This window comes from Coregonus clupeaformis, chromosome 2, assembly GCF_020615455.1.
Source record: "Coregonus clupeaformis isolate EN_2021a chromosome 2, ASM2061545v1, whole genome shotgun sequence".
Classification (NCBI taxonomy): Eukaryota; Metazoa; Chordata; class Actinopteri; order Salmoniformes; family Salmonidae; genus Coregonus; species Coregonus clupeaformis.
Window position 1 is genome coordinate 37,764,491 of NC_059193.1, and position 26,665 is coordinate 37,791,155.

Here is a 26,665-nt window from a genome sequence, read left to right on the forward strand (position 1 = left end):
TGTCCAAATCACTAAGAACTTAAAATGTCCACACACACGCGCACAGTTGTGAAGAAGGTGCGACAGCGCCTCTTCCCCCTAAGGAGGTTGAAAAGGTTTGGCATGGGCCCTCAAATCCTCAAAAAGTTCTACAACTGTACCATTGAGAGCATCGTGACTGGCTGCATCACTGCTTGGTATGGCAATAGCACCGCTCTCAATCGCATGGTGCTACAGAGGGTGGTGCAGACAGCCCAGTACATCAATGGGGCTGAGCTCCCTGCCATCCAGAACCTCTATATCAGGCGGCGTGAAAGGAATTCCTGGAATATCGTTAAAGATTCCAACCACCCAAGTCATAGACTGTTCTCTCTGCTTCCGCACGGCAAGCGTTTCCGGTACCTCTCGTGGCATGAAACATTATTTTCAATGTAAATATTCGAACAAAAGCGATCAAAGTTAATTTGAGTTACCTCTTCGTTTATTATCCTGCCCCCACAAAAAAAACTGAACGTTAAAAAGTAGAGTTTCAACCCGGCTTTATAGTTTGCGCAACATTGTAATCTATGTTTGAAACCAACGCATGGCCGTGGCCATGTGAGAAGCGCGGCAATATCTCTCACATAACTAGAATGAGATTAACTTTGTATTTGTATTTATTAAGGATCCCCATTAGCTGCTGCCAAGGCAGCAGCTACTCTTCCTGGGGTCGAGCAATATTAAGAAAGTTACAGTGCATTCGGAAAGTATTCAGACTTCAGGGCAGTTAGAGGGACATCAATTAGGTTACTTACATTGTGACTTCCAAAGCCCCTGGGATAATGTACATTTGCTGAAGCATTATGGCAACTCAGCAACACAATGGTAGGGATTAATTGAGCTGGGTTTGGGTCATTGATAAGTCATTGTCTCAACACAGCCTTATAATGCTGTGAAAGGATCCAGGAACCCAAATGATTTGGGTGGTGGTTTCCAGAAGGTATCAAAATTGCCAATAAATGTTACACCCACAGAGCTGCAATAGTCTCGTAGATAGTTATGGAGGGCTAAAAGTCTGCTGAAACGTTCAATGCCACAATTTAGGGGGGGCACAAGGCCAGATATTATGGGGCATTTGTTGGTTACAAGCAGAGACCCAATCAGTTCTTTCAAATCCATCTTCAGCTGTTCTGAGCTGCCCTTCATAATGTCATTGAATCCCACATGAACTATGATCGACTCAATTTCCTGATGCAGGTTTAAAATGTTTGGGAGCAGCTTATTGATGTCCTGTACTCATGCTCCTTGATAGCACAAATTATTTGCTCCAGGGACTGAGAAATGTCTCACCATTGAACTGCCCAATGCAACGGCTGGAGAAGGGGATGGAGATATCCGCTCATTCCTACCCCTCACACAATTCGTTGAACATTTCACGGGCTCACGATCTCTCTTCCTCTCTGCTCTGATAAACATGAGCCTACAACTCTCATCTCTCCAGCGTTGTACTTCATCATTTATTTCCTTATAGAATTGCGTGAGTGGTTCTGAAGGAACTGCAGCACCCCTGATAAATTGAAATAAAATAGTTATACAAGTTATACAATCACTGCTGTCTGTTCAGAAATAAATGAAATCATTCAGAATAGCCTACTACACAATGCGAGGGCCTATAATTTAGCCACAGAGGATCAATAGCTACTTTAAAAAAATAGCCTAGCTGTGGATTGTAGCCCAATAACAAGGAATAGCCTACAGTCGGGAACGTGCGGCAAATCTGTCAGTGAAAAAACAGCATGCAGACAAACAGGTATTTTGCATAATTTCAAATACAATCGAGAGAAAACACATGTTGGAAAGCAAACGGCTCCTGCTGAAAAGAGAAGACTCTATACTGTAGGCTACCAAAATATTTGATAAACTTCCAAATATTGTTTTACAAAGTACAACAAGAGAGAGATAGGCTTTTGGCCCGAGCGTATCGGCCATCACCAGCGAGTGAGCTGCGCATCATTGGGTGAGTCAGTGAAACTTGAAAGCATTTTTAGGACTATCATTTCCTCCTCATATTGTTACCTACAATATGTGTCTCCACACACCTAAGCCTAGGGCATTGATGGATTCAAGAAAAGGTCGTTTTTATTGATCTCAGATTCTCAGTTTGTCAGTGTCAAAGTAGCCTGCCATTTCGATCAATTGTGCGGTATTAAAAAAGATTCGGCCAAAGTCTCCAGTCATGTAAAATGACATAGAATTGCATGAAATGTGTTTATAAAAGGCCAAACATTTTCCGGACCCTAGGCTACTAAAGATGTTCCCCAACTTTTGTAAGTGCCTCTACTCTACTGCTCTATGCCACTACGCAAATGCGATGATATGTATGCAATGCTTTATTATAAAAGTGATTTTTTTTCTCATGCAATCCGTTACCTCAAAACTCCCCAGGTCACCCCCCTCTGGCGCTCACTTTTTGTTACTGCACCTCCCGATTTACAAATTAAGCATTGCATAAGACTGCTAAGTAGCTAACTAAATAGCTAACAAAATGGCTACATGGAGTTGACCTTTTCCATTTTATTCTTATTTTTGCACTGTCTCTATGCACACTCACAGGGCCCTACACACTACGTATACTGATACGCCAACACACATAAAAACACTCACTCCATCATTTGCTCACACACACATAATATGCACATACATTTATACTGACTCTACACACACCCACTCACATACAATCATCAAATACGTTGCTGCTACTCTGTTTATCATATATCCTGATGCCTAGTCACCTTACCCCTATATATACAGTGGGGGAAAAAAGTATTTAGTCAGTCACCAATTGTGCAAGTTCTCCCACTTAAAAAGATGAGAGAGGCCTGTAATTTTCATCATAGGTACACGTCAACTATGACAGACAAAATTAGGAAAAAAAATCCAGAAAATCACATTGTAGGATTTTTAATGAATTTATTTGCAAATTATGGTGGAAAATAAGTATTTGGTCAATAACAAAAGTTTCTCAATACTTTGTTATATACCCTTTGTTGGCAATGACACTGGTCAAATGTTTTCTGTAAGTCTTCACAAGGTTTTCACACACTGTTGCTGGTATTTTGGCCCATTCCTCCATGCAGATCTCCTCTAGAGCAGTGATGTTTTGGGGCTGTCGCTGGGCAACACGGACTTTCAACTCCCTCCAAAGATTTTCTATGGGGTTGAGATCTGGAGACTGGCTAGGCCACTCCAGGACCTTGAAATGCTTCTTACGAAGCCACTCCTTCGTTGCCCGGGCGGTGTGTTTGGGATCATTGTCATGCTGAAAGACCCAGCCACGTTTCATCTTCAATGCCCTTGCTGATGGAAGGAGGTTTTCACTCAAAATCTCACGATACATGGCCCCATTCATTCTTTCCATTACACGGATCAGTCGTCCTGGTCCCTTTGCAGAAAAACAGCCCCAAAGCATGATGTTTCCACACCCATTCTTCACAGTAGGTATGGTGTTCTTTGGATGCAACTCAGCATTCTTTGTCCTCCAAACACGACGAGTTGAGTTTTTACCAAAAAGTTATATTTTGGTTTCATCTGACCATATGACATTCTCCCAATCCTCTTCTGGATCATCCAAATGCACTCTAGCAAACTTCAGACGGGCCTGGACATGTACTGGCTTAAGCAGGGGGACACGTCTGGCACTGCAGGATTTGAGTCCCTGGAATTTTTTTTCTCAATTTGTCTGTCATAGTTGACGTGTACCTATGATGAAAATTACAGGCCTCTCTCATATTTTTAAGTGGGAGAACTTGCACAATTGGTGGCTGACTAAATACTTTTTTTCCCCACTGTATCTACCTCTATCGATCCAGTATCCCTGCACATTGTAAATATGGTACTGGAATTGACCCTGTATGCTTACTTACTTTATCATGTTCTTCTTATTTCTTATTTTTATATCTCGTGTGTTTTTTTTCTACCTTGTTATTTTTTATATTACATTGTTATTGATTTCTGCATTGCTGGGGTTAGAGCTTGCAAGAAAAGCATTTCACTGTACTTGTGCATGTGACATTAAAACTTGAAACTGAAACTGAAACATTAAAGGGTAACTTCACCCAAAAACATTTTTTTTCAAATTTTCCCAGACCTAAAAAATAGTCTCCTGATGTGGATTAAACATTGTTTTGGACTTAGAACATCCAATTTTGTTGTTTTTCTATTTTAAAAAGTGTGATTTTGAGAGTGTAAACCTGAAAACAATGGGGAAAACAAAACAGAGAAAATTGAATTTGGGAAAAAACCAAACAGAATCAGCCTAAAAATTTAACTGATTTTATAGGGCCCTACATATGCGTACACACAAATATGCATACACATAATATGCATGGGTACACGCGCACACACACACCTCAACCCTGTCTATCCTCCCACACCTTTTGAAGGCTCTATTTCCCCTCACAGGGGTCTGATTACCGGACCATTAAAAATGCACGGAGCATGCATTAATGCCGTGCAATACTTGACACATCTGAATAATACTACTGATGTCTGTCTGGGCCCTTGGGGCCTGAGTAACAAAGACATAAATTATTCAAGACGTTATCACCTGATCCTTACCAGCAGCCTGAAAACAACATGACCACTAAAATACAATTATCTTGCTCCTGAAGAGTTCTGAGTCATTCACATATCCTTCCCTAACAAGCAAGGAGAATACCAACGTCTTCATAAAGGTGACGAAATGTTATCTTTTCGTTCCCAGTTATACACTAATAGGAGTCAAACATCAAATTAATATATTCAAAGTGTGTGATCAAAGTGGAATTTATGAGGTGCATTGTCTGGTTGTATTTGACGAGGTGACCTAGCTGAGGATACCAACGTTTTTATGGCCTTGTCCCTGTAAAAAAAACACATTTGAATTGGTCAAGCTTCAGATTTACTGTCTAACTCTGTCCTGTTGATTTACACTTTATACATCTACTTACTGACTTAAGGATACCAAATTGGGTCACGAGAACACATGATGGTTTTAAAGGTTGTTTGAAGTAGGATATAGCTACAGTGCAGACTATTTATATCTACTAGAGCTCAAGGCATCAAGATTAAGGCTGTCAAACAGCATTGGTCTGGACTTCCATTCTCAGAATGATCAGCCCCCGAAGATATCCCTCTCTCTTTTCCCTCCTTGCGCTCACCCTCAATGTGGCAGTGTTGGCAGTTGGCACAGCGCATTATAGTTAAACTTGCAACTGTCCTCGTCATGTCCTCCCCAGGCAGCCAAGGTGATCACACCCTGGGCAGTGTACTAACACTTGTCAAAACAGAGCTGGCTGTCCCCTTTAGTGACACGAAGAGGAGGGCTTCCTTTAATCAAAAAATTATTAGGACTCCTGTAATGGCCCTGTCAGGTAGTAAACTTGCTGGCTGGCATGCTTTCCACTGTTGGCCAAGATTTTTCTCCTCACCTGCTCTCCACACTTTAGGAGGGTAGATTTAATTGCAGACAACAAGAGGACAAGTGGTTAACATTTAGGGGGGAAAGTGATCAAAGTCTTTGCCATCTCTGAAGGTCTGAGAGGAACAGTGGTAGAGTTACTCTGTAGGGCAATGCTGAGAATAGTGAACCTAATAATACATCTGCATGTTGATTCACACAATTATATTTATCAATCTTTTACCATATTTGGCATTGAAATATGGGTATACACTCCAAGCAAGTTCCTAAACATCTTCAATTGAAACAGAGAGGTATAAGGCAATAAACATACTAACACACAACTTGACTTATCATTAATTTCAAATGCTTGCTGCTGGATCTCCCAGCAAGAAATCTGTTGTCTCCTGAGCCAGTTTTGCTCCCATTTGGTTCTCCTCTTGCTAGTTATTTTGTCTGGCCTGGCAGAGATGGAATTAAGCCACCTCCGGGTGCCAGGGGTGGGTCATATAATAAAAGGGGACACAAAATGAAAGTTTCATTATTGATATCCTCGGAATTGGATTTGTGGATGCTATCAGTGCTTGGGGCAAGGGGTATCAAATTGACTTTTTTCCCTGTTTACCTTTTATTTAGGTAACAAGGAAGGACATGCTATGCACAGGCTTTATAGACTGGACTTTGTTCTATTGATATTTTTAATGAAGAGATTCCTACATTTGATACACCACACAGGAATTTCATTACCCTTACACGACATCACTGACAAAGCTAAACTGTAATTTTTTATTGCTGGGTCACTAAATCACACAAGTCGGTGTCAGAAAGTCCATTTTTCATTTTATGTATGCACGAGTAACCGTCATCTGAGGATGTTTGATAAAAGCAGCAACTCAAAACCTAGCCTGTCACATTCAGGCATTGAATATAACCTCAATCAATGTCACTCATACAGTGGGGAAAAAAAGTATTTAGTCAGCCACCAATTGTGCAAGTTCTCCCACTTAAAAAGATGAGAGAGGCCTTTAATTTTCATCATAGGTACACGTCAACTATGACAGACAAAATGAGAAAAAAAATTCCAGAAAATCACATTGTAGGATTTTTTATGATTTTATTTGCAAATTATGGTGGAAAATAAGTATTTGGTCAATAACAAAAGTTTCTCAATACTTTGTTATATACCCTTTGTTGGCAATGACACAGGTCAAACGTTTTCTGTAAGTCTTCACAAGGTTTTCACACACTATTTTGGCCCATTCCTCCATGCAGATCTCCTCTAGAGCAGTGATGTTTTGGGGCTGTCGCTGGGCAACACGGACTTTCAACTGCCTCAAAGATTTTCTATGGGGTTGAGATCTGGAGACTGGCTAGGCCACTCCAGGACCTTGAAATGCTTCTTACGAAGCCACTCCTTCGTTGCCCGGGCAGTGTGTTTGGGATCATTGTCATGCTGAAAGACCCAGCCACGTTTCATCTTCAATGCCCTTGCTGATGGAAGGAGGTTTTCACTCAAAATCTCACGATACATGGCCCCATTCATTCTTTCCTTTACACGGATCAGTCGTCCTGGTCCCTTTGCAGAAAAACAGCCCCAAAGCATGATGTTTACACCCCCATGCTTCACAGTAGGTATGGTGTTCTTTGGATGCAACTCAGCATTCTTTGTCCTCCAAACACGACGAGTTGAGTTTTTACCAAAAAAGTTCTATTTTGGTTTCATCTGACCATATGACATTCTCCCAATCCTCTTCTGGATCATCCAAATGCACTCTAGCAAACTTCAGACGGGCCTGGACATGTACTGGCTTAAGCAGGGGGACACGTCTGGAACTGCAGGATTTGAGTCCCTGGCGGCGTAGTGTGTTACTGATGGTAGGCTTTGTTACTTTGGTCCCAGCTCTCTGCAGGTCATTCACTAGGTCCCCCTGTGTGGTTCTGGGATTTTTGCTCACCGTTCTTGTGATCATTTTGACCCCACGGGGTGAGATCTTGCGTGGAGCCCCAGATCGAGGGAGATTATCAGTGGACTTGTATGTCTTCCATTTCCTAATAATTGCTCCCACAGTTGATTTCTTCAAACCAAGCTGCTCACCTATTGCAGATTCAGTCTTCCCAGCCTGGTGCAGGTCTACAATTTTGTTTCTGGTGTCCTTTGACAGCTCTTTGGTCTTGGCCATAGTGGAGTTTGGAGTGTGACTGTTTGAGGTTGTGGACAGGTGTCTTTTATACTGATAACAAGTTCAAACAGGTGCTATTAATACAGGTAACGAGTGGAGGACAGAGGAGCCTCTTAAAGAAGAAGTTACAGGTCTGTGAGAGCCAGAAATCTTGCTTGTTTGTAGGTGACCAAATACTTATTTTCCACCATAATCTGCAAATAAATTCATTAAAAATCCTACAGTGTGATTTTCTGGATTTTTTTTTCTTAATTTGTCTGTCATAGTTGACGTGTACCTATGATGAAAATTACAGGCCTCTCTCATCTTTTTAAGTGGGAGAACTTGCACAATTGGTGGCTGACTAAATACTTTTTTTCCCCACTGTATGTGGTTATATTACAAAGGTATGTGGACACCCCTTCAAATTAGTGGATTTGGCTATTTCAGCCGTTGCTGACAGGTGTATAAAATCGAGCACACAGCCATGCAATCTCTATAGACAAACATTGGCAGTAGAATGGCCCATACTGGAGAACTCAGTGACTTTCATAAGATGCCACCTTTCCAACAAGTCAGTTCATCAAATTTCTGCCCTGCTAGAGCTGCCCCAGTCAACTGTAAGTGCTGTTATTGTGAAGTGGAAAGGTCTAGGAGCAACAACGGCTCAGCCACAAAGTGGTAGGCCATACAAACTCACAGAACGGGACTGCCGAGTGCTGAAGCGCGTAGCCCATAAAAATCGACTGTCCTCGGTTGCAACACTCACCACCATGTTCCAAACTGCCTCTGGAAGCAACGTCAGCACAATAACTATTCGTTGGGAGCTTCATGAAGTGGGTTTCCATGGCACCATGCACAATACCAAGTGTCGGCTAGAGTTGTGTAAAGCTTGCCGCCATTTGACTCTGGAGCAGTGGAAACGTGTTCTCTGGAGTGATGAATCACGCTTCAACATCTGGCAGTTCGACGGATGAATCTGGGTTTGGCGAATGCCAGGAGAACACTACCTGCCCCAATGCATAGTGCCAACTATAAAGTTTGGTGGAGGAGGAATAATTGTCTGGGGCTGTTTTTCATGGTTCGGGCCAGGCCCCTTAGTTCCAGTGAAGAGAAATCTCAACGCTACAGCATAAAATGACATTCTAGACAATTCTGTGCTTCCAACTTTCTGGCAACAGTTTGGGGAAGGCCCTTTCCTGTTCCAGCATGATAATTGCCCAACCTCACTAATGCTTGTGGCTGAATGGAAGCAAGTCCCCGCAGCAATGTTCCAACATCTAGTGGAAAACCTTCCCAGAAGAGTGTTAAGGCTGTTATAGCAGCAAAGTGGGGACCAACTCCATATTAATGCCCATGATTTTGGAATGAGATGTTCGATGAGCAGGTGTCCTACATCATTTTGGTCATGTAGTGTATCTCTTATGAATTTCACAACTTAAAACCATAAACTAAAAGCCAGTGTGAAAAAGGGAGTGGAGGAAATGAAAAGGAAAATGAGGAAGAAGGAGACTCACAGCTTTCAAGCTGCATGGTACAGGTCTGAATATCCATGGGGAAATTCTTCAAGTCCATAGGGCAGGACAGGATGAGAGTCAGCCTGAGATAGAACGAGAGAGAGAAAAGAGAGAAGGGCAGCTTTAGGTGAAGGTAAAGGGCAAAGGAGAGCGTGAAAGAAGAGAATTACAACATACAGGGATAAATTAAGACAAAGAGGCAAAGGAATACAGGTAGAATCAGGAATTCCCCAGGGCAGCTATCTAGGCCCCTTATTTTTGTGTGTGAGAGAAATAAAATTATATTAGCATTACTTTAAGGTTCATATAAATTATATGTGTGTACAATCCTGTTACTCTGGTTGTGTAAGTTGTTGTTATAACATATCTCTGTACCTGGTCCACCACGGCTGTGCACCTCCTGTGTTCTTACCCCCACGCTCTGTACTCTGAAACTTGCATGTTCGGATACAAGGTATCTCTGTTCCGAACAAAGTCTCTCCTTATCCTCTATTCTAAGAACAAACAGTTCTTAGTACTCGAAGGAGAACACAGAGAACAGAATATTTAGCTACCTCATCTGGTAGATATCGGTTGGTTCGACACATTGAGACAGTTGTGGTGGAACCAGCCATGAGTAAGCATTTATATGTCCTCTGTTAATCTCTGCATGTCAAAGCTCTCGGCCCAAAACTCAAGAGTGTTGGGTCGACCAGCTTCATTATTGCAGAGCACTCACTCTATTCACTTGTGTGTATGGTGTGACCTGCTCCCTTATTAATACGTTTTGAATAAAGTAATATCCTGATTGGTGATTGACCTTGTCTCTCCTCATTATTGATTAGAATTTCCACGACACATGCCACTGGCCTTGAGTAAAGCCTGTGTGGCTATGTATGTGGATGACTCAACACTATACACGTCAGCTACTACAGTGAGTGAAATCACTGCCACACTTAACAAAGAGCTGCAGTTAGTTTCAGAATGGGTGGCAATAAATAAATTAGTCCTAAATACAAAGAGGGACTTCGGAAAATTACAATTGGCTCAGAACAGGTCCGCACGGCTGGCTCTTAAATGTACACGGAGAGCTAACATTAATAATATGCATGTAAATCTCTCATGGCTCAAAGTGGAGGAGAGATTGACATCATAATTACTTGTTTTTGTAAGAAGTTTTGACATGCACACAGCTTGGCCACCCATGCATACCCCACAAGACATGCCACCAAAGGTCTCTTCACAATCCCCATGTCAAGAACAGACTATGCGAGGCGCACAGTACTACATAGAGCCATGGCTACATGGAACTCTATTCCACATCAGGTAACTGATGCAAGCAGTAGAATCGGATTTAAAATACACCTTATGGAACAGCGGGACTGTAAAGAGACACACAGGAATAGACACACACACATGATAAGACATACACTCTACACACACACGTACACATGGATGTTGTATTGAAGTGGCCTGAGGGAACACACTAAATGTATTGGGTAAAGTGTTATGAAATGTAATGCCTTGGCAGCAGCTAAAGAGATCCTTAATAAATACAAATACAGATGCAAAGGGCAATAAAGGGACTTCGAAGGTCAGAAATGTGATTTAAAATGTACCTAATGCTTCAACGGTAGCAAAATGTACGGCCTACCCTTAGATAAACTCTTTACTATACATTACGGCATGAATTGTGTGCGTTTTCTCCGGTTATCAAATAAGGCAAATTGCAAAGGATGCCATGAGTTACGGTGCCATTTGGTTACAGGGCTCCGCTGTAATAGCAATCTAATTGGTAGACACATCCTTCCCTTTATTTATTGCGGCACTGATGCTTTGAGCCTTCAAGGAGCCGTGGGGAAGAGAAGGAGCTATTAGAGAGTTTGGGTTTGAAGAGAAGCTGTGTAATTACCTGCTGTAATGTATTGCCCAGAGGAGCGACAAGAGCCACCAGCTCTATGCTACTCGCAGGAGCCTCCATTGCTATTGTGCTGCGATAACGTGCAATTCTAAGCACAAAAATATCGCCCACAAATACACTGATGAATGAGCCTTTCGAAGCTTCTCTGCGTGTGTAATTTATCCTCAGTTTCAGAAAGGTAGCTACGAAAATGCATTTGGACTAGTGTGTGATGATTGCTAGCGGATAAATCCGCCGTTGTAATCAATATGGTATGCTTAACTGCATGTTTTTCAATTCCTTTCATGGGATCATGAATGTTGATGAAGGAGAGATAGATCAAATCACAGCAGTGTATGGGTTTGATTGAGGGTCTAATATATTGGTATCAAAGTTATCATAATGAATAAATCACTAGCTCCCCCTTCGGCCATAGGCAGAATTTTCTTGAATAACTCACTAGCTCCCTCTGTGGCCACAGACCGAACTGTCTCTGCTCACCTGATACTATACAGTACACTCCCATCTTGGAAGATCCGCAGCAGTTTGTTGTCGGTGGTGACCTCGTGGAAGTTAGCCCCCTTCTCATTAGCGAAGAACAGGTCAGGCTTCCAGATGGCGTCCAACATGGAGGGATCCAGGTCCAAGGAGTTATCTGGGTACTCCTGGTAAGCCAATCGGGGATCGTTCCATTTTTGCCGTAGGAACACATTGAGCCTGTAGTCCTGTGTATTGACCAAGAAATTGACTCATTGGCTCTTTCTCAATTAATCTTTTCTCGATTCTTCGCATCCTCTTTCCTCGCCTCCTCCTCAAAACGCATAGGAGAAGATGTCAGAGGGGATGGACTTTGGGCCTTCTCCTCGAATGCCGTTGAGAAGGAGGCGAGGAGATGGGATGTGAGGAATTGCGGAAGATACATCGAGGTTGAGCCATGATACTGTTGCCAGGTTTCAATTATTTAATTAGCATGTTCTGTTAATGATAGTCTGTCTCTGATGTAAAGTGGGAAGTCTGATTAAATTAATAACCTATACAGCTGTTAATTATACCCAAGCCAATGCGACAAAGGGAAGCTTCTTTTCAATTAGTTCTTTGAAAAGTAGAGTGTATTTATACTTTGAAAAGTAGTGTGTATCTTGATAAGACTGATTTGAATTTAGTTGAGGGTTACACTAATGGAATTAGCAGTCATGCAACCACCATTTTCATTTAATTTACATTTTGTCCGTTTGTAAAGGGGGAAATAACAGACCATAACCTAGAACACCTACAGGTAACTGCCAGAATAAAGGAAACACCAACATAGTGTTTTAATAACCCCCTACACTCGTGGGAATATGTATATTTGGATAGGGCTAAATTGAAATATTTCTTACAGAAGAAATATGGAAAGCATAACCAATGAAAAGGGAACAGTTTGGCGATTATGGGAAAATTATTAGACTATAAGGTGAGGACACAACAGTTAACCTGACACAAGACTGAATCCAGACATTACACTGTTGATTTTTATGTGCATTTTACATTTACTGTACTTTTCGCCGCATTTGTTCATAACGAAATCTGAAAATACTCTGGATACTGGGCATTTTTATACATGACCCTAACGGCCCTGCTACACTACAGCCATCGGGCATCCGGCATTGCCATCAGGGACCGCTACCTTTGAAATCAATGAAAGCTGCTATACTGCCCGCGTTGCATCACGTCCAATGGCAGCGTCCAAACTCAAGAATCGTCGAGGTTCAATTCTCAAGGGCTGACACACGCGTTCATTCTACTTCGTGAATGGAAATAATGAGGAAAATGTTTTCGGTTGGAAGCACTTGCTTTCAATATACTTTGTATCCCTCATTTACTCAAGTGTTTTCTTTATTTTGGCAGTTACCTGTAGTGCTGTTACCTGTAGTACCAGATTCTGGGTTAATCCAAGTATTGTTCAGTGCCTGTCGAAATGACAACAATCAGCTTTATGGGAAGCAAAATGAACAGCTACTTTGAAATTTGGTTCGATTCCACAAAAAGTACACGTCCTCATTTAGTCACAGGAGTTATTCAAGTAAATCATTCTAGTAAATGCTCATGGTAATGAGAGACTCTGTGGCTGTGTTCTTCCCTGGCAGTTTTCAACTGTCTGTCTCCGTTCCCATGAGGTATCACAAATAAATTAAGGACAGCACAACAAACACTGGGCCACAGCGTCCAGTGACATCATTAGTGTCCTCTCTGTCCATGCTGACCTAACATGGGGTCAAGCCCTCTGGGTCCAATAACCTTTAACAGCTCACTGCTACAATCTACTGACCAAGCACTTTCCCCAATTTTTCATTTTAATTGCAGAGTGGACTGTTCATTATCAGAACATCACTGACCCACTGTTCTCTGAAGATTGCTCTGATAGGCTCGAGGAAATAAAGGGAGAGTGGTGAGGGAATTGCTCCAATACTGAGCAGGCCAAAGGTTGGGAATTAACAGGGTATTATATTAACTGGAGAGCTTTCAGATTTCTCTTTTGTAAATTCTGGGATTTAGCTAGTGGAAACCTGCTCAAATATGATCCTTATCAAGGTAATTCATGATTACAGAGCAATGAGACCATAATGATGGTATTTTGTATAATGTGCATGTTCATCCCCCAAAAATATTTAACCTTTATTTTTATAATTTTGTCTTTTTGAGATCAAATCTCTTTTACAAGAGAGACCTGTTCAAGATGGCAGTAGTCGGCAACATATTCAATTATTAGCTTTAAATGATGTATAGTTCTAATTCCAGGATGTTAATTCACTATGGAAATTCAATTCACTCAGTTGACTTTGCTCAGACGTGTCTTCTCACCATAGTCGTTTCCGTGATGGACCCAAAGCTGTTGATGAAAATATTACAGGTGACATTCACAGGCGGACCTGAAAAAAGAACCAAAATAAAATCCATCACTCCTTATATGGAATAATCCTTTCACTGTTTGACCTGCTGTAAAAAGGTTTCATAAAGATTATTTTAACATCTTTGAATGACACTGTGAGGGTTATTGTATGTGCAGGAAGTGGAGAGTGTCTTGCTGTCAACTCTATGATGTGGAGCAGGTATGAAATATGTATGACACTATTGTAGCTGGGTCCTTGTGGGGAACGACTGTGTTCTGATTCCAGTGGCTCTCTAGTAGGGAATACTGTGTCTCTCCTGCCTCTTTGCAAGTTGAAATACTAGGCATGAATCACTTCCTTTAACTTTTTAACAGAGAACTAAGCTAACAAAAAATGCATCACATTGGTTTATGGAATTCTAAGTTAAGCAACCACATGGTATGCGCAGTTACAAGCTTCCTATCCATTTCTACAGGCAAGTCCTATCTTATATCTTTTTTTCTTTTTTTTTTGGTGGCTGTCTGCTTTAATTTAGTGAAGTTTCAGTGTTTTTTTATGGGCGCTGTGGCCTACTTCTGAACATACTTTTTGACGTACCTTTGAAGTTGGGTCTGATGCGGGCGTCATACCCAGACCTTTTCCCCATGAGCTTGTCCAGGAAGTCAGACGGCGACTGCGAGGAGGGGACTGTCCTACTGGAGGACTTTATCTCCTCCTTACAGGAGCCCAGTCTGAAGAAGAATGAAAACAAAGACAAATAGAGGAGAGAAAGAGAGGGAGAGAGAAGCAAGCGTTAGAAAACAAGAAACTTCAACCGGCATCAGTGGAATACATAGGAAGAGAAAATACAAGGAAAAACAAGGATTTTTTTGCACAGCCACCCCCGAAAACCCATCTAATTTCACATGATGCTCGGTACATATTGTGTTTAATAGAACCTACCCACTGGGAACACATTGGTTGTTTCAATGTAATTTGTCAACATATTGTGATATGGAATCAACATGGAAAATACATTGGATTTGAAAAAAGTCATCAACCAGTACGGATTTCATCTCGTTTCAACCAGAGTTGTAAACATTGAAATTAGGGTAAAACTTCAACTTAAATACATGGACTTAACCTGACTAACAGGTTGTTACATTCATCTATACTGAACAAAAATATAAACGCAACATGCAACAATTTCAAATTATGAAATCAGTCAATTGAAATAAATAAATTAGGCCCTAATCTATGGATTTCACATGACTGAGAATACAGATATGCATTGGTCACAGACACCTTAAAAGAAATGGACCTCAGGATCTCGTCACGGTATTTCTGTGCATTCAAATTGCCATCGATAAAATGCAATTGTGTTCGTTGTTTTTAGCTTATGCCTGCCCATACCATAACCCCACCGCCACCATGGGGCACTCTGTTCACAACGTTGACATCAGCAAACCGCTTGCCCACACAACGCCATACATGTGGTCTGCGGTTGTGAGGCCGAATTATTTTTAAAAAACGATGGAGGCGTTTTGGTAGAGAAATGAACATTCAATTCTCTGGCAACAGCTCTGCCAATTGCACGCTCCCTTTAAAACTTGAGACATCTGTGGCATTGTGTTGGTGACAGAACTGCACATTTTAGAGTGGCCTTTTATTGTCCCCAGCACAAGGTGCACCTGTGTAATGATCATGCTTTTTAATCAGCTTCTTGATATGACACACCTGTCAGGTGGATGGATTATCTTGGCAAAGGAGAAATGCTCACTAACAGGGATGTAAACAAATTTGTGCACAACATTTGAGAACATTTCGGGGATCTTTTATTTCAGCTCATGAAACATGGGACCAACACTTTACATATTTTTGTTCAGTGTAATTTCAACATAATCATCAGAACTATGTATATGCTGAAATTGTGTTAAATTCCACACGTAAATATTTTTTGGGCATCCTATATACACTGCTCAAAAAAATAAAGGGAACACTTAAACAACACAATGTACAGTAACTCCAAGTCAATCACACTTCTGTGAAATCAAACTGTCCACTTAGGAAACAACACTGATTGACAATACATTTCACATGCTGTTGTGCAAATGGAATAGACAATAGGTGGAAATTATAGGCAATTAGCAAGACACCCCCAATAAAGGAGTGGTTTTGCAGGTGGTGACCACAGACCACTTCTCAGTTCCTATGCTTCCTGGCTGATGTTTTGGTCACTTTTGAATGCTGGCGGTGCTTTCACTCTAGTGGTAGCATGAGACGGAGTCTACAACCCACACAAGTGGCTCAGGTAGTGCAGCTCATCCAGGATGGCACATCAATGCGAGCTGTGGCAAGAAGGTTTGCTGTGTCTGTCAGCGTAGTGTCCAGAGCATGGAGGCGCTACCAGGAGACAGGCCAGTACATCAGGAGACGTTGAGGAGGCCGTAGGAGGGCAACAACCCAGCAGCAGGACTGCTACCTCCGCCTTTGTGCAAGGAGGAGCAGGAGGAGCACTGCCAGAGCCCTGCAAAATTACCTCCAGCAGGCCTCAAATGTGCATGTGTCTGCTCAGACTCCATGAGGGTGGTATGAGGGTGGTATGAGAGCCCGGCGTCCACAGGTGGGGGTTGTGCTTACAGCCCAACACCGTGCAGGACGTTTGGCATTTGCCAGAGAACACCAAGATTGGCAAATTCGCCACTGGCGCCCTGTGCTCTTCACAGATGAAAGCAGGTTCACACTGAGCACATGTGACAGACGTGACAGAGTCTGGAGACGCCGTGGATAACGTTCTGCTGCCTGCAACATCTTCCAGCATGACCGGTTTGGCGGTGGGTCAGTCATGGTGTGGGGTGGCATTTCTTTGGGGGGCCGCACAGCCCTCCATGTGCTCGCCAGAGGTAGCCTGACTGCCATTAGGTACCGAGATGAGATCCTCAGACCCCTTGTGAGACCATATGCTGGTGCGGTTGGACCTGGGTTCCTCCTAATGCAACACAATGCTAGACCTCATGTGGCTGGAGTGTGTCAGCAGTTCCTGCAAGAGGAAGGCATTGATGCTATGGACCGCCCGTTCCCCAGACCTGAATCCAATTGAGCACATCTGGGACATCATGTCTCGCTCCATCCACCAACGCCACGTTGCACCACAGACTGTCCAGGAGTTGGCGGATGCTTTAGTCCAGGTCTGGGAGGAGATCCCTCAGGAGACCATCCGCCACCTCATCAGGAGCATGCCCAGGCGTTGTAGGGAGGTCATACAGGCACGTGGAGGCCACACACACTACTCAGCCTCATTTTGACTTGTTTTAAGGACATTACATAAAAGTTGGATCAGCCTGTAGTGTGGTTTTCCACTTTAATTTTGAGGGTGACTCCAAATCCAGACCTCCATGGGTTGATAAATTTGATTTCCATTGATTATTTTTGTGTGATTTTGTTGTCAGCACATTCAACTATGTAAAGAAAAAAGTATTTAATAAGATTATTTCATTCATTCAGATCTAAGATGTGTTATTTTAGTGTTCCCTTTATTTTTTTGAGCAGTGTACAATTGGAAGGTTGGAATTATGTTCGATATGGCTGCAGTGGAGCGGGTCGAGAGCTTACATTTCCTTGGTACCCAAATCACTAAGGACATAAAATGACCCACTAACATGCGCACGTTGAAAATGTTTGACATGGGCCCTCAAATCCTCAAAAAGTTCTACAGCTGCTCCATCGAGAGCATCTTGACTGGCTGTATCACCGCTTGTTATGGTAACTGCACCACCCTCGGTCGCATGGTGCTACTGCTACTCTGTTTATCATATATCCTGATGCCTAGTCACCTTACCCCTATACTGTACATATCTACCTCTATCACTCCAGTATCCCTGCACATTGTAAATGTGGTGTTGGAACTGACCCTGTATATAGCTTCTGACTTTCTCGTGTTCGTATTTTTTATTTTTATTTCTTGTGTTTTTGTTCTATCGTAGGTTTTTTTGTTGTGCTACGTTGATATTGATTACTGCATTGTTGAGTTTGGAGCTTGCAAGAAAGGCATTTCACTGTACTTGTGCACGTGACATTAAAACGTGAAACTTGATAGGGTCAAATGCTTCAAGTTCCTCTGCGTGCACATCACCGAGGACCTGAAATGGTCTCGCCACACCGACATTGTGGTGAAGAAGGCGGAACAGCACCTCTACAACCTCAGGCAGCTGAAGAAATTCGGCACCCTCACGAACTTCTACAGATGCACCATTGAGAGCATTCTGTCGGGCTGTATCACCGCCTGGTACGGCAACTTCTCCTGCTCTGCCCTCAACCGCATGGCTCTCCAGAGGGTGGTGCGGGCAGCCCAATGCATTACCGGGGGCACGCTGCCTGCCCTCCAGGACATCTACAGCAACCGGTGTCACAGGAAGGCCAAGAAGATCATTAAGGACCTCAGCCACCCGAGCCACGGACTGTTCACTCGGCTACCGTCCGACAGCCGGAGACAGTACAAGTGCATCAGAGCTAAGAACGAGAGACTACAAAACAGCTTTATTACTAGGCCATCAAACTGTTGAACAGCCATCACTAGCCGTTGACTAGGTGATTCCCACTCACACAAACACACACACAAGCTATCACACACACACCTCATACTCACAAACACTCACACTCACACACACAGTCAACGCTGCTGTCCCATGCTATAGAGACATTGAACCACTGGTCACTTCCCGTTTCACACTGTGCATTTAAATACTGTATCCCCGACATAGCTCACTATAATTTTACATTTACATTTTTAGTCATTTAGCAGACGCTCTTATCCAGAGCGACTTACAGTTAGTGAGTGCATAAATTTTTCATACTGGCACCCCGTGGGAAACGAACCCACAACCCTGGCGTTGCAAGCGCCATGCTCTACCAACTGAGCTACAGTTATACATTATGTACATTATATTTTAGTTACACTGTTTATTCACACTGCATATTTATTTCTACACTGGATTATTGACATAGCTTACTCTAATAAATCTATTCCTGTACATATCATTCTTAGCTGATCTTGTATAAATTATCCCTGTGTACATGTGTATAGATTGCATTTGATTGCTATTTGGGTTGTCAGATTCAACCCGCCATTCTTGATTTCTTGTATTATTTTCTTCTTGCATTTTTGGGTTTGACGTTTTGCTGCATTGTTAGAGGAGTTAACACAGAGGTCCCCGCTGAAAAAGTTTGAATACCACTGCTCTAACCTTTCTTACACAATAACGGTGTATGGGTAAAATCACTTGGGAAGCAAAGCCAGAAAAAAAGCCATATTACAACCTACAGTATGTGTTGTGATAATTGCATTGTTTGCTCTATAACCTGTTAGTTCATATGCCTTGCGACCATGATATATACTGTAGGCCTAAGGCCGAGACAATAAGAAGACACAGTGGCAGAATAAATTCAACCACACCTTTGTTTCATCACAAAACCAGAGAGTAACCTCTGTCCGGGGAAGTCCACAAAGCATATTGCAACCAGTTAAATTTTTACATTTTAGTCATTTAGCAGACGCTCTTATCCAGAGCGACTTCCAAGTAGTGAGTGCATACATTTTTCATACTGCCCCCCCGTGGGAAACGAACCCACAACCCTTGCGTTGCAAGCGCCATGCTCTACCAACATGACCAACAGCATTGTTAAGCAAGTTAATGTTTCCAACATTTTTGGACTACTACGGAGAGTTTAGAACCACGGAGAGTTACCCCATGTCTCAAAGAAAACAGGAGCTGCCTGCACTATTCCAGCACCATTTAAACTTCAACGTCATCAAATCACCTCTGCTTAGTCTAATACAGTGACAACTTAAAGATACCAAAAAAAAAGATTTAGTCCATATCAATTTAAGCTACATTTAATGAAGCTGTCCATGGTTCTGATTTCTGTGTGTGACACTTTAATTTTTTGTTGTCCTAGGCTACCTGGCTAAAATGCTTGCTCACTAGCTTAACTTCCTTTCATGGGGAACTATGCGCCAGGCCAGCTAATTAACATTAGCCTACTACATCTAGCTACATATTGAACTTCCATCCTCTCAGGCCTTGGGCACAATGTATTAATTTATGGTTGGATCAGAATGGCTGTTATAATCATTGGCCAGTATGGAGAATTAAGTTAAACCACAAGTCCAAATCCTGGAGGACTTAGGAAATGGCCCATTTTAGCAACACAACGAGATGCAACAATTCAAGTTTTTTTTTCTGTCAATGACATTTTGCTCTAGATGTCATATGATTGGAGTGACACTTTTTTTTGGTGCAACCAGGACCATTCACAGTTGAGCTCACTCAGTTTAGCTCAACGCTGATTGGCTATTATTTTATACTTTTTTTTATCAAGGGAGGACAAATGCTCACTGGCTTCCCTTGCATTCAATGCTATTTTTGACCAGACAGGATCAGGAAGATGGCCTACACATACAAAGACAGAGGGGCGCTGTTTCGCTTGCTCAGATGCTTTCTCCGGTGAGATACATTCAACCTCTTGTGAATTGAAGGAAAATTATGAAACACAGAGAGACTAAAGATACATTATTATTTTTTCTTGGTACATTTTTTGGGAAAGCCTGTATTCCCTTGGCATCCATGAATACACACCACTGTTCTTACAGAAGCTGTATGTGAAAGAAAATTCAGAGTGAGGTTGGGTTTATGTAGGCTACACTGACATCCGATTTGCCCCAAAAAGGACATCCTCATTTCAACTTTTAGCTAGGTATACTATCAATCATCCATGGTTGAATAGATCTTTGGAAGTTTAGAAGTACTATAGTTACCATTAGCCACATAAATAAAATGCCAAATTATTGGATATTGTTTTGTATATGGGTCTTTCTATAAACTAGGGTACCAGTGAGGATTTTCTACACTGGACAACTTGTTACAGCAGTTGATAAGTAAAAAATGTTTCATGTCATTACAGCATTAGGGGGAATCATAGCTATATTCAATAAAATTCACGAGATGATTTAAAACCTGTTTAACGCTTTATCATGTTTGGCTTCTTGAGGGATTTGTCCAGAATCGTGTAACATACAACATTGCTTTTATGTCCTGGCAGTTATGGCAGTGTAAATTGTCATTATATCATATATTAAGCATTAATCAGTTAAATTAGACATTGAACTTGAACCCTGTAAGAATCCTGGATCTTTAGCTGTTGGACAGTTTTTTGTCTAGAGATCTGACAAATGCTGTGTAACATTTCATGTCTCCTTATGTTATAGGGTGAAAACAGTTTTCATTGGCACACAAATCCAGACTTATGTATGTGATTGCAAAATCAAATGCTTCTAACCGAAAGAGTCCCCTTAACTTGACACTTAAAACATAAATCAATACTGTCATTAAAGTGGTTCTTCAATAATTATGCATAATACTTGTTGGATGTGCATTTGGTGTCCACGTGATTAGTTATGCCATGATATTTTCACACATCATCATCTGATCCAGGAAATCATTTTCCGAATGACAGTCATGTGATGAATAGCTGTTGTGATAGCGCGTGCGATGCAACAACAGCCCAAGTGCTGGAAAAAAGGCGTTCACGAGGAATGTCAAGAATTTGTGCCTCATTCATTATGCTGGTGAAGACAGTTGTGCCTGGATCCACGTTCGATCTAATATCCCTAGCGAACTGATGATGTTGATCATCTGTTGTTGTCTGCTTGATTTACAACAGGGTCTCATTAGATTTAACAGAGAAAGCATTAAGGTAATGAGTTCATGTTTCCATATGTTTTTGTGCATCGGATTGGACACCTTGTCTACTGTGCGCAATTGTGTAGGATAGACTATTGTGCAACACCCAACGCTATTCCTATGAATTATTCTGGATATAATGACAACAAATTACATAGCCTAGTGGGCTTATTCACAATATGATCTGGTTTGAAATAACATGACAAATACATTTTGTTTTTCATGTTACACCTGAATTTTAAACAATTCAAGGGACTTGAGGTAGCCTACTTGAATATGGAGCTCAGAAATTAAATTACTGGAATAGGCCTACCTTGAAAATCAGACATTTCCTCAATATGGTGCTTGAAAAGTCTTTGTAATTATTGTACCCAATTTATAAGTTCTCCTGCTACCGTATAATTTATCCGTGATTTCATTTTTGATCTGTTCATTTTCGTTTGTTTTCCCTGCTACAATTGAAGGGTGTTGCACTACTCTGTGCAGTTATAATGTGCAGTTATAATGAGGATGACAACATTTGTTGGCTTCAACTTGACTTTCCATACAAATCTTCCCATTAAAAAAGGAACCTGGTTTTTGGTCACTTTTGTCACACTCTGGTCTGTTTCACCTGTCTTTGTGATTGTCTCCACCCCCTCCAGGTGTCGCCCATCTTTCCCATTATCCCCAGTATATTTATACCTGTGTTCTCGGTTTGTCTGTTGCCAGTTCGTTTTGTTTCATCAAGCCTACCAGCGGTTTTCCCCTTGCTCCTGTCTTTCTCAAGTTCCTGTTCTCTAGTTTTCCATTCTGACTGCCCTGACCCTGACCCTGCCTGTTTTTTTTTCTTTTTTTTTTTTTTCTGTACCTTGTCACACCACCCTGGATTATTGACCTATGCCTGCCCTGAGACTGCCTGCCATTCTGTATCTTTTGGACTCTGATCTGGATTACTGACCTCTGCCTGCTCTTGACCTGTCATTTGCCTGCCCCTTGTTTTTGTAATACACTTTTGTTACTTCGACACTGTCTGCATCTGGGTCTTCTCCTGAAATATTAGGACCTATATAGAGGTCCTTGAAAATGATAATGAACTTCTTGAAAAAGTCCATGAAAGTCCTTGAATTTGACTTGCCAATGTCTTTATGAACCCTGCTTAAAGGATGTATAGTCCTAGGCCTACAGTGTGTTGTATAGGTGGAGTTAAGGGCCAATTTGCATATATTCACTTTTATTCCTCTAAGTACATGTGTGGAACTGCATGTACATCCTTTTTATTTTAGTTTCAAACCATTTAGAAATGTTGATCCCAATGTCACACATTGGCACCATTATTTGTAGAAAGACCCATATGAAGGATGGTTGTGTGATGTCACGAGAGGCTACACAGCTTTCAGCGGGATTGCTCAAGTAGTGCAAGGAGACCAGGTTCAACCAAAACAAGGATTTTATTAAAGGTCTTGGGAAACTAACGAAAGTATAACACAATTCTGTTCTCTGGTGGCTCTTTAAGGGTTAACAGTTCAGGGATGTCTCTTCCACATCCAAAATCATAACTCTCCCTCGCTCAAATAACTTTTCCCCAGTCTTACTGTATTCCACGTTGCAGCTAGTGGCCAACCCAGCAAAACGTCCTTCCAAATGTCCCACACGTATTTCCACAGGTGCATATATCCAAAGGTGAGTATTTCCCAAAGGTAAGTATCTCCAAATCCTTATATTCCTCATGGAAGTGGACGTGCAGCACTCTTGTCCTCCAGAGAGCCCAGCTTGGAGACCGTGTCTCTTCCCTTCCCACCCCTTCAGCTCATCAGCTCCTCATTTGTTTCAGCTGCGTGGGAAGATTGGCCATAGAGGGGGTGGAGTTCCCGACCATACCAGCAGATGGAGCCATAGCTGTCTGGGTTTGCAGCCACCTCAGGGGATGTAACGTCCCTCCAGGACACAGCCTCTCGTGACATCACACATCCCCTCCTCGGGACCGACGTCCTCGTCGGGGTAAAGGCAGCGAAGAAGGCATCACGCCGGGAGAGGGCGTCCGCATTGCCGTGGTGCTTGCCAGCCTGCTCTCTCTTCAACTCCTCCACCTCTAGGACCAGGGACTCAGCCTCCTGTTATCTCTCCTTGAGTTTCTTACTGAACGCATCAGCCTTGGTTTTAGCAGAGTTTAGCTTCTGTTGAGCAGCTTTCAGTTCCTTCTCTCTCTCTGCCTCCGCATTCTTCATCTTGTTCTCCAACACCTTGTACTTCTCCTCTGCCTTCTTCTGGACCTCCCTTACTACTGCGCAGGGTCTCCTCACACTCCTCGATGGTCCTGCGCAGCCTCTCCAGCTCCTCCTGTTGCTTAGGGAAGGAGCTCTGTTGGAGTTTAGCCTGGAGGATATCTAACTCTTCTGTCTTCATGTCTAACTGTTGCTTTAACAAACGATACCTCTCAGCGGTCCCCTTCAGACCAGACAGTTCTTTGTCCAGATTCTGTAGCTCCGTCTCTGTGTCGGTCTGGGCACCTGCCATCCCTATCAGAGCCCGGGCGGGAGTGAGTAACTCGGAGGATTGCACCGGAGCCTTCCCAGGATGAGTCTTGCCTCTCCGTTTCCGAGGTACTCGGGTTATCCTCTCCTGAGACTCTCTCCAGAGTGGGTAAAAGGCTGGGCAGTCTCGGTCCAATTAGGACAGGGACGGGGAGGGAATCAACCACCCCCGCCGTCGTGTGTATGGTTCCCCGTGTGCTGGTCATTGTAAGTTCAGTAGTGGGGTATTCTCTGGTGTCCCCATGGACACAGGAAACTGGGAGGACTTTCCCCGGGGTCAGACACGTTGGGCCCACCAAATCCTTACGCACCAGGGTGGCCCGGCTACCAGAATCCAGTAAGGCCTCCACATCATGGTGATTCACAGTTACCGGGCAGGTGGGGGGTCGATCTGGGCCGCCATCTACGACTCCCAAGAGCGAGGCAAAACGATGTGTGGGTGCTGAGCTGGAGGACTCCGCAGTGGGCATAGGTTCATCGGCTGGTTTCCCACACTGCCAGGAGATATGTCCCATCTCCCCACACCGGTAACACTGTCGAGGTTCCCCATCCTGGTGTACTCTTCTTGGACCCGCCTGGTTTCTGGCTCCCCCTGGAGCCGGGATAAGTCCTGACGCGGCGGGGTTCGAGACCTTGGGGTCCTTTGGACGGGTTTTCCCCATTTGTGGTGGGGCCGCACTCCTGGGGTCTTTTCGGGAAGCATTCAGCATCTCCGCTGTGGCCTGGTACTTTTCCACAGCTTCCACGGTCAGATCAGCCGTGGTCAAGGCCTGTTGACTGATGAACCGTTTTGCCTCATAAGGCAGGGGCGCGTAGGTACCGATCCACCACAACGGCCTCCACCACCGCCGCTGCTGTATTCCTCTGCGGATCCAGCCATTTCCTTGCGATTCGGACAAGTTCATGCATCTGCGCCCGAGGAGGTTGGTCTGGTTGGAAGGTCCAGCCGTGAAAGCGCTGGGCCATACCAAACTTTGTGAGTCCATATCTGCTGAGGATCTCAGACTTCAGGGCATCATAGTCAGTAACCTGGTCAGGGCCCAGGTCCCGGACAGCATTCAGCGATTCCCCGGTTAGAAAGGGGGCTAACAGACCAACCCACTGTTGCTTGGGCCAGGCTTCCCTAGTGGCCGTGGCCTCAAATGCATGCAGGTATGCCTCAATGTCATCGGTAGCTCCCATCTTAGATATAAAGTCACTTGCCTTTATTGGGCGGGTATTTTGGACAACCCTCTGTCTCTGCAACTGCAATTCCTCTGCCTTCAGAAGGTTGGCTTTCTTTTGCTCCTCCAAGAGAGCCATGTTTGCTTGCATCTGGGCTTGCTGACCAGCAACAAGGGCTTTCAATATGTCCTCCATTTCAGTCGGCGGGGAGCCTACGGCCAACTTGGAAAACTGGGTGATCAAACCTTCGGTATCCTCCTCTGACATGCACTATTAACGCTTGAGCGTGCCTGTATTCTCCACCATCTGTGATGTCACGAGAGGCTACACAGCTTTCAGCGGGATTGCTCAAGTAGTGCAAGGAGACCAGGTTCAACCAAAACAAGGATTTTATTAAAGGTCTTGGGAAACTAACGAAAGTATAACACAATTCTGTTCTCTGGTGGCTCTTTAAGGGTTAACAGTTCAGGGATGTCTCTTCCACATCCAAAATCATAACTCTCCCTCGCTCAAATAACTTTTCCCCAGTCTTACTGTATTCCACGTTGCAGCTAGTGGCCAACCCAGCAAAACGTCCTTCCAAATGTCCCACACGTATTTCCACAGGTGCATATATCCAAAGGTGAGTATTTCCCAAAGGTAAGTATCTCCAAATCCTTATATTCCTCATGGAAGTGGACGTGCAGCACTCTTGTCCTCCAGAGAGCCCAGCTTGGAGACCGTGTCTCTTCCCTTCCCACCCCTTCAGCTCATCAGCTCCTCATTTGTTTCAGCTGCGTGGGAAGATTGGCCATAGAGGGGTGGAGTTCCCGACCATACCAGCAGATGGAGCCATAGCTGTCTGGGTTTGCAGCCACCTCAGGGGGATGTAACGTCCCTCCAGGACACAGCCTCTCGTGACATCACAGTTGGTTGATTTCAAATTTAAGTCAAAACTGTAACTCGACTACTCAGGAACATTCATTGTCTTCTTGGTAAGCAACGCCAGTGTAGATTTGGCCTGGTATTTTAGGTTATTGTCCTGCTGAAAGATGAATTAATCTCCCAGACTAAACCAGGTTTCCCTCTAGGATTTTGCCTGTGCTTAGCACCATTCTGTTTCTTTTTTATCCTGAAAAACTTCCCAGTCCTTAAATATTACAAACATACCCATAACATGATGCAGCCACCATTATGCAGCCACCACTATACTCTGTCAATTAGGTTAGTATTGTGGAGTAACTACAATGTTGTTGATCCATCTTCAGTTCTCTCCTATCACAGCCATTAAACTCTGTAACTGCTTTAAAGTCACCATTGGCCTCATGGTGAAATCCCTGAGCGGTTTCCTTCCTTTCCGGCAACTGAGTTAGTAAGGACGCCTGTATCTTTGTAGTGACTGGGTGTATTGATACACCATCCAAAGTGTAATTAGTAACTTCACCTTGCTCAAAGGGATATTCATTGTCTG

At 43.1% G+C, this 26,665-nt stretch overlaps 1 protein-coding gene across 2 annotated transcripts in view; it reads right to left on the reverse strand.

Moving 5' to 3' along the window:
- Positions 1-26,665, reverse strand: part of LOC121537158 (glycine receptor subunit alpha-4-like) — an 84,640-nt gene that overhangs the window by 13,683 nt on the left and 44,292 nt on the right. For both annotated transcript variants that reach the window (XM_041844897.2, XM_041844898.2), the window contains exons 2-5: positions 14,418-14,551; positions 13,792-13,859; positions 11,452-11,675; positions 9,072-9,154 (exon numbers count right to left, since the gene is read on the reverse strand). In XM_041844897.2, coding sequence (XP_041700831.1) covers positions 9,072-9,154; positions 11,452-11,675; positions 13,792-13,859; positions 14,418-14,551 — 509 coding nt within the window. The remainder of the gene's footprint in view (positions 1-9,071; positions 9,155-11,451; positions 11,676-13,791; positions 13,860-14,417; positions 14,552-26,665) is intronic.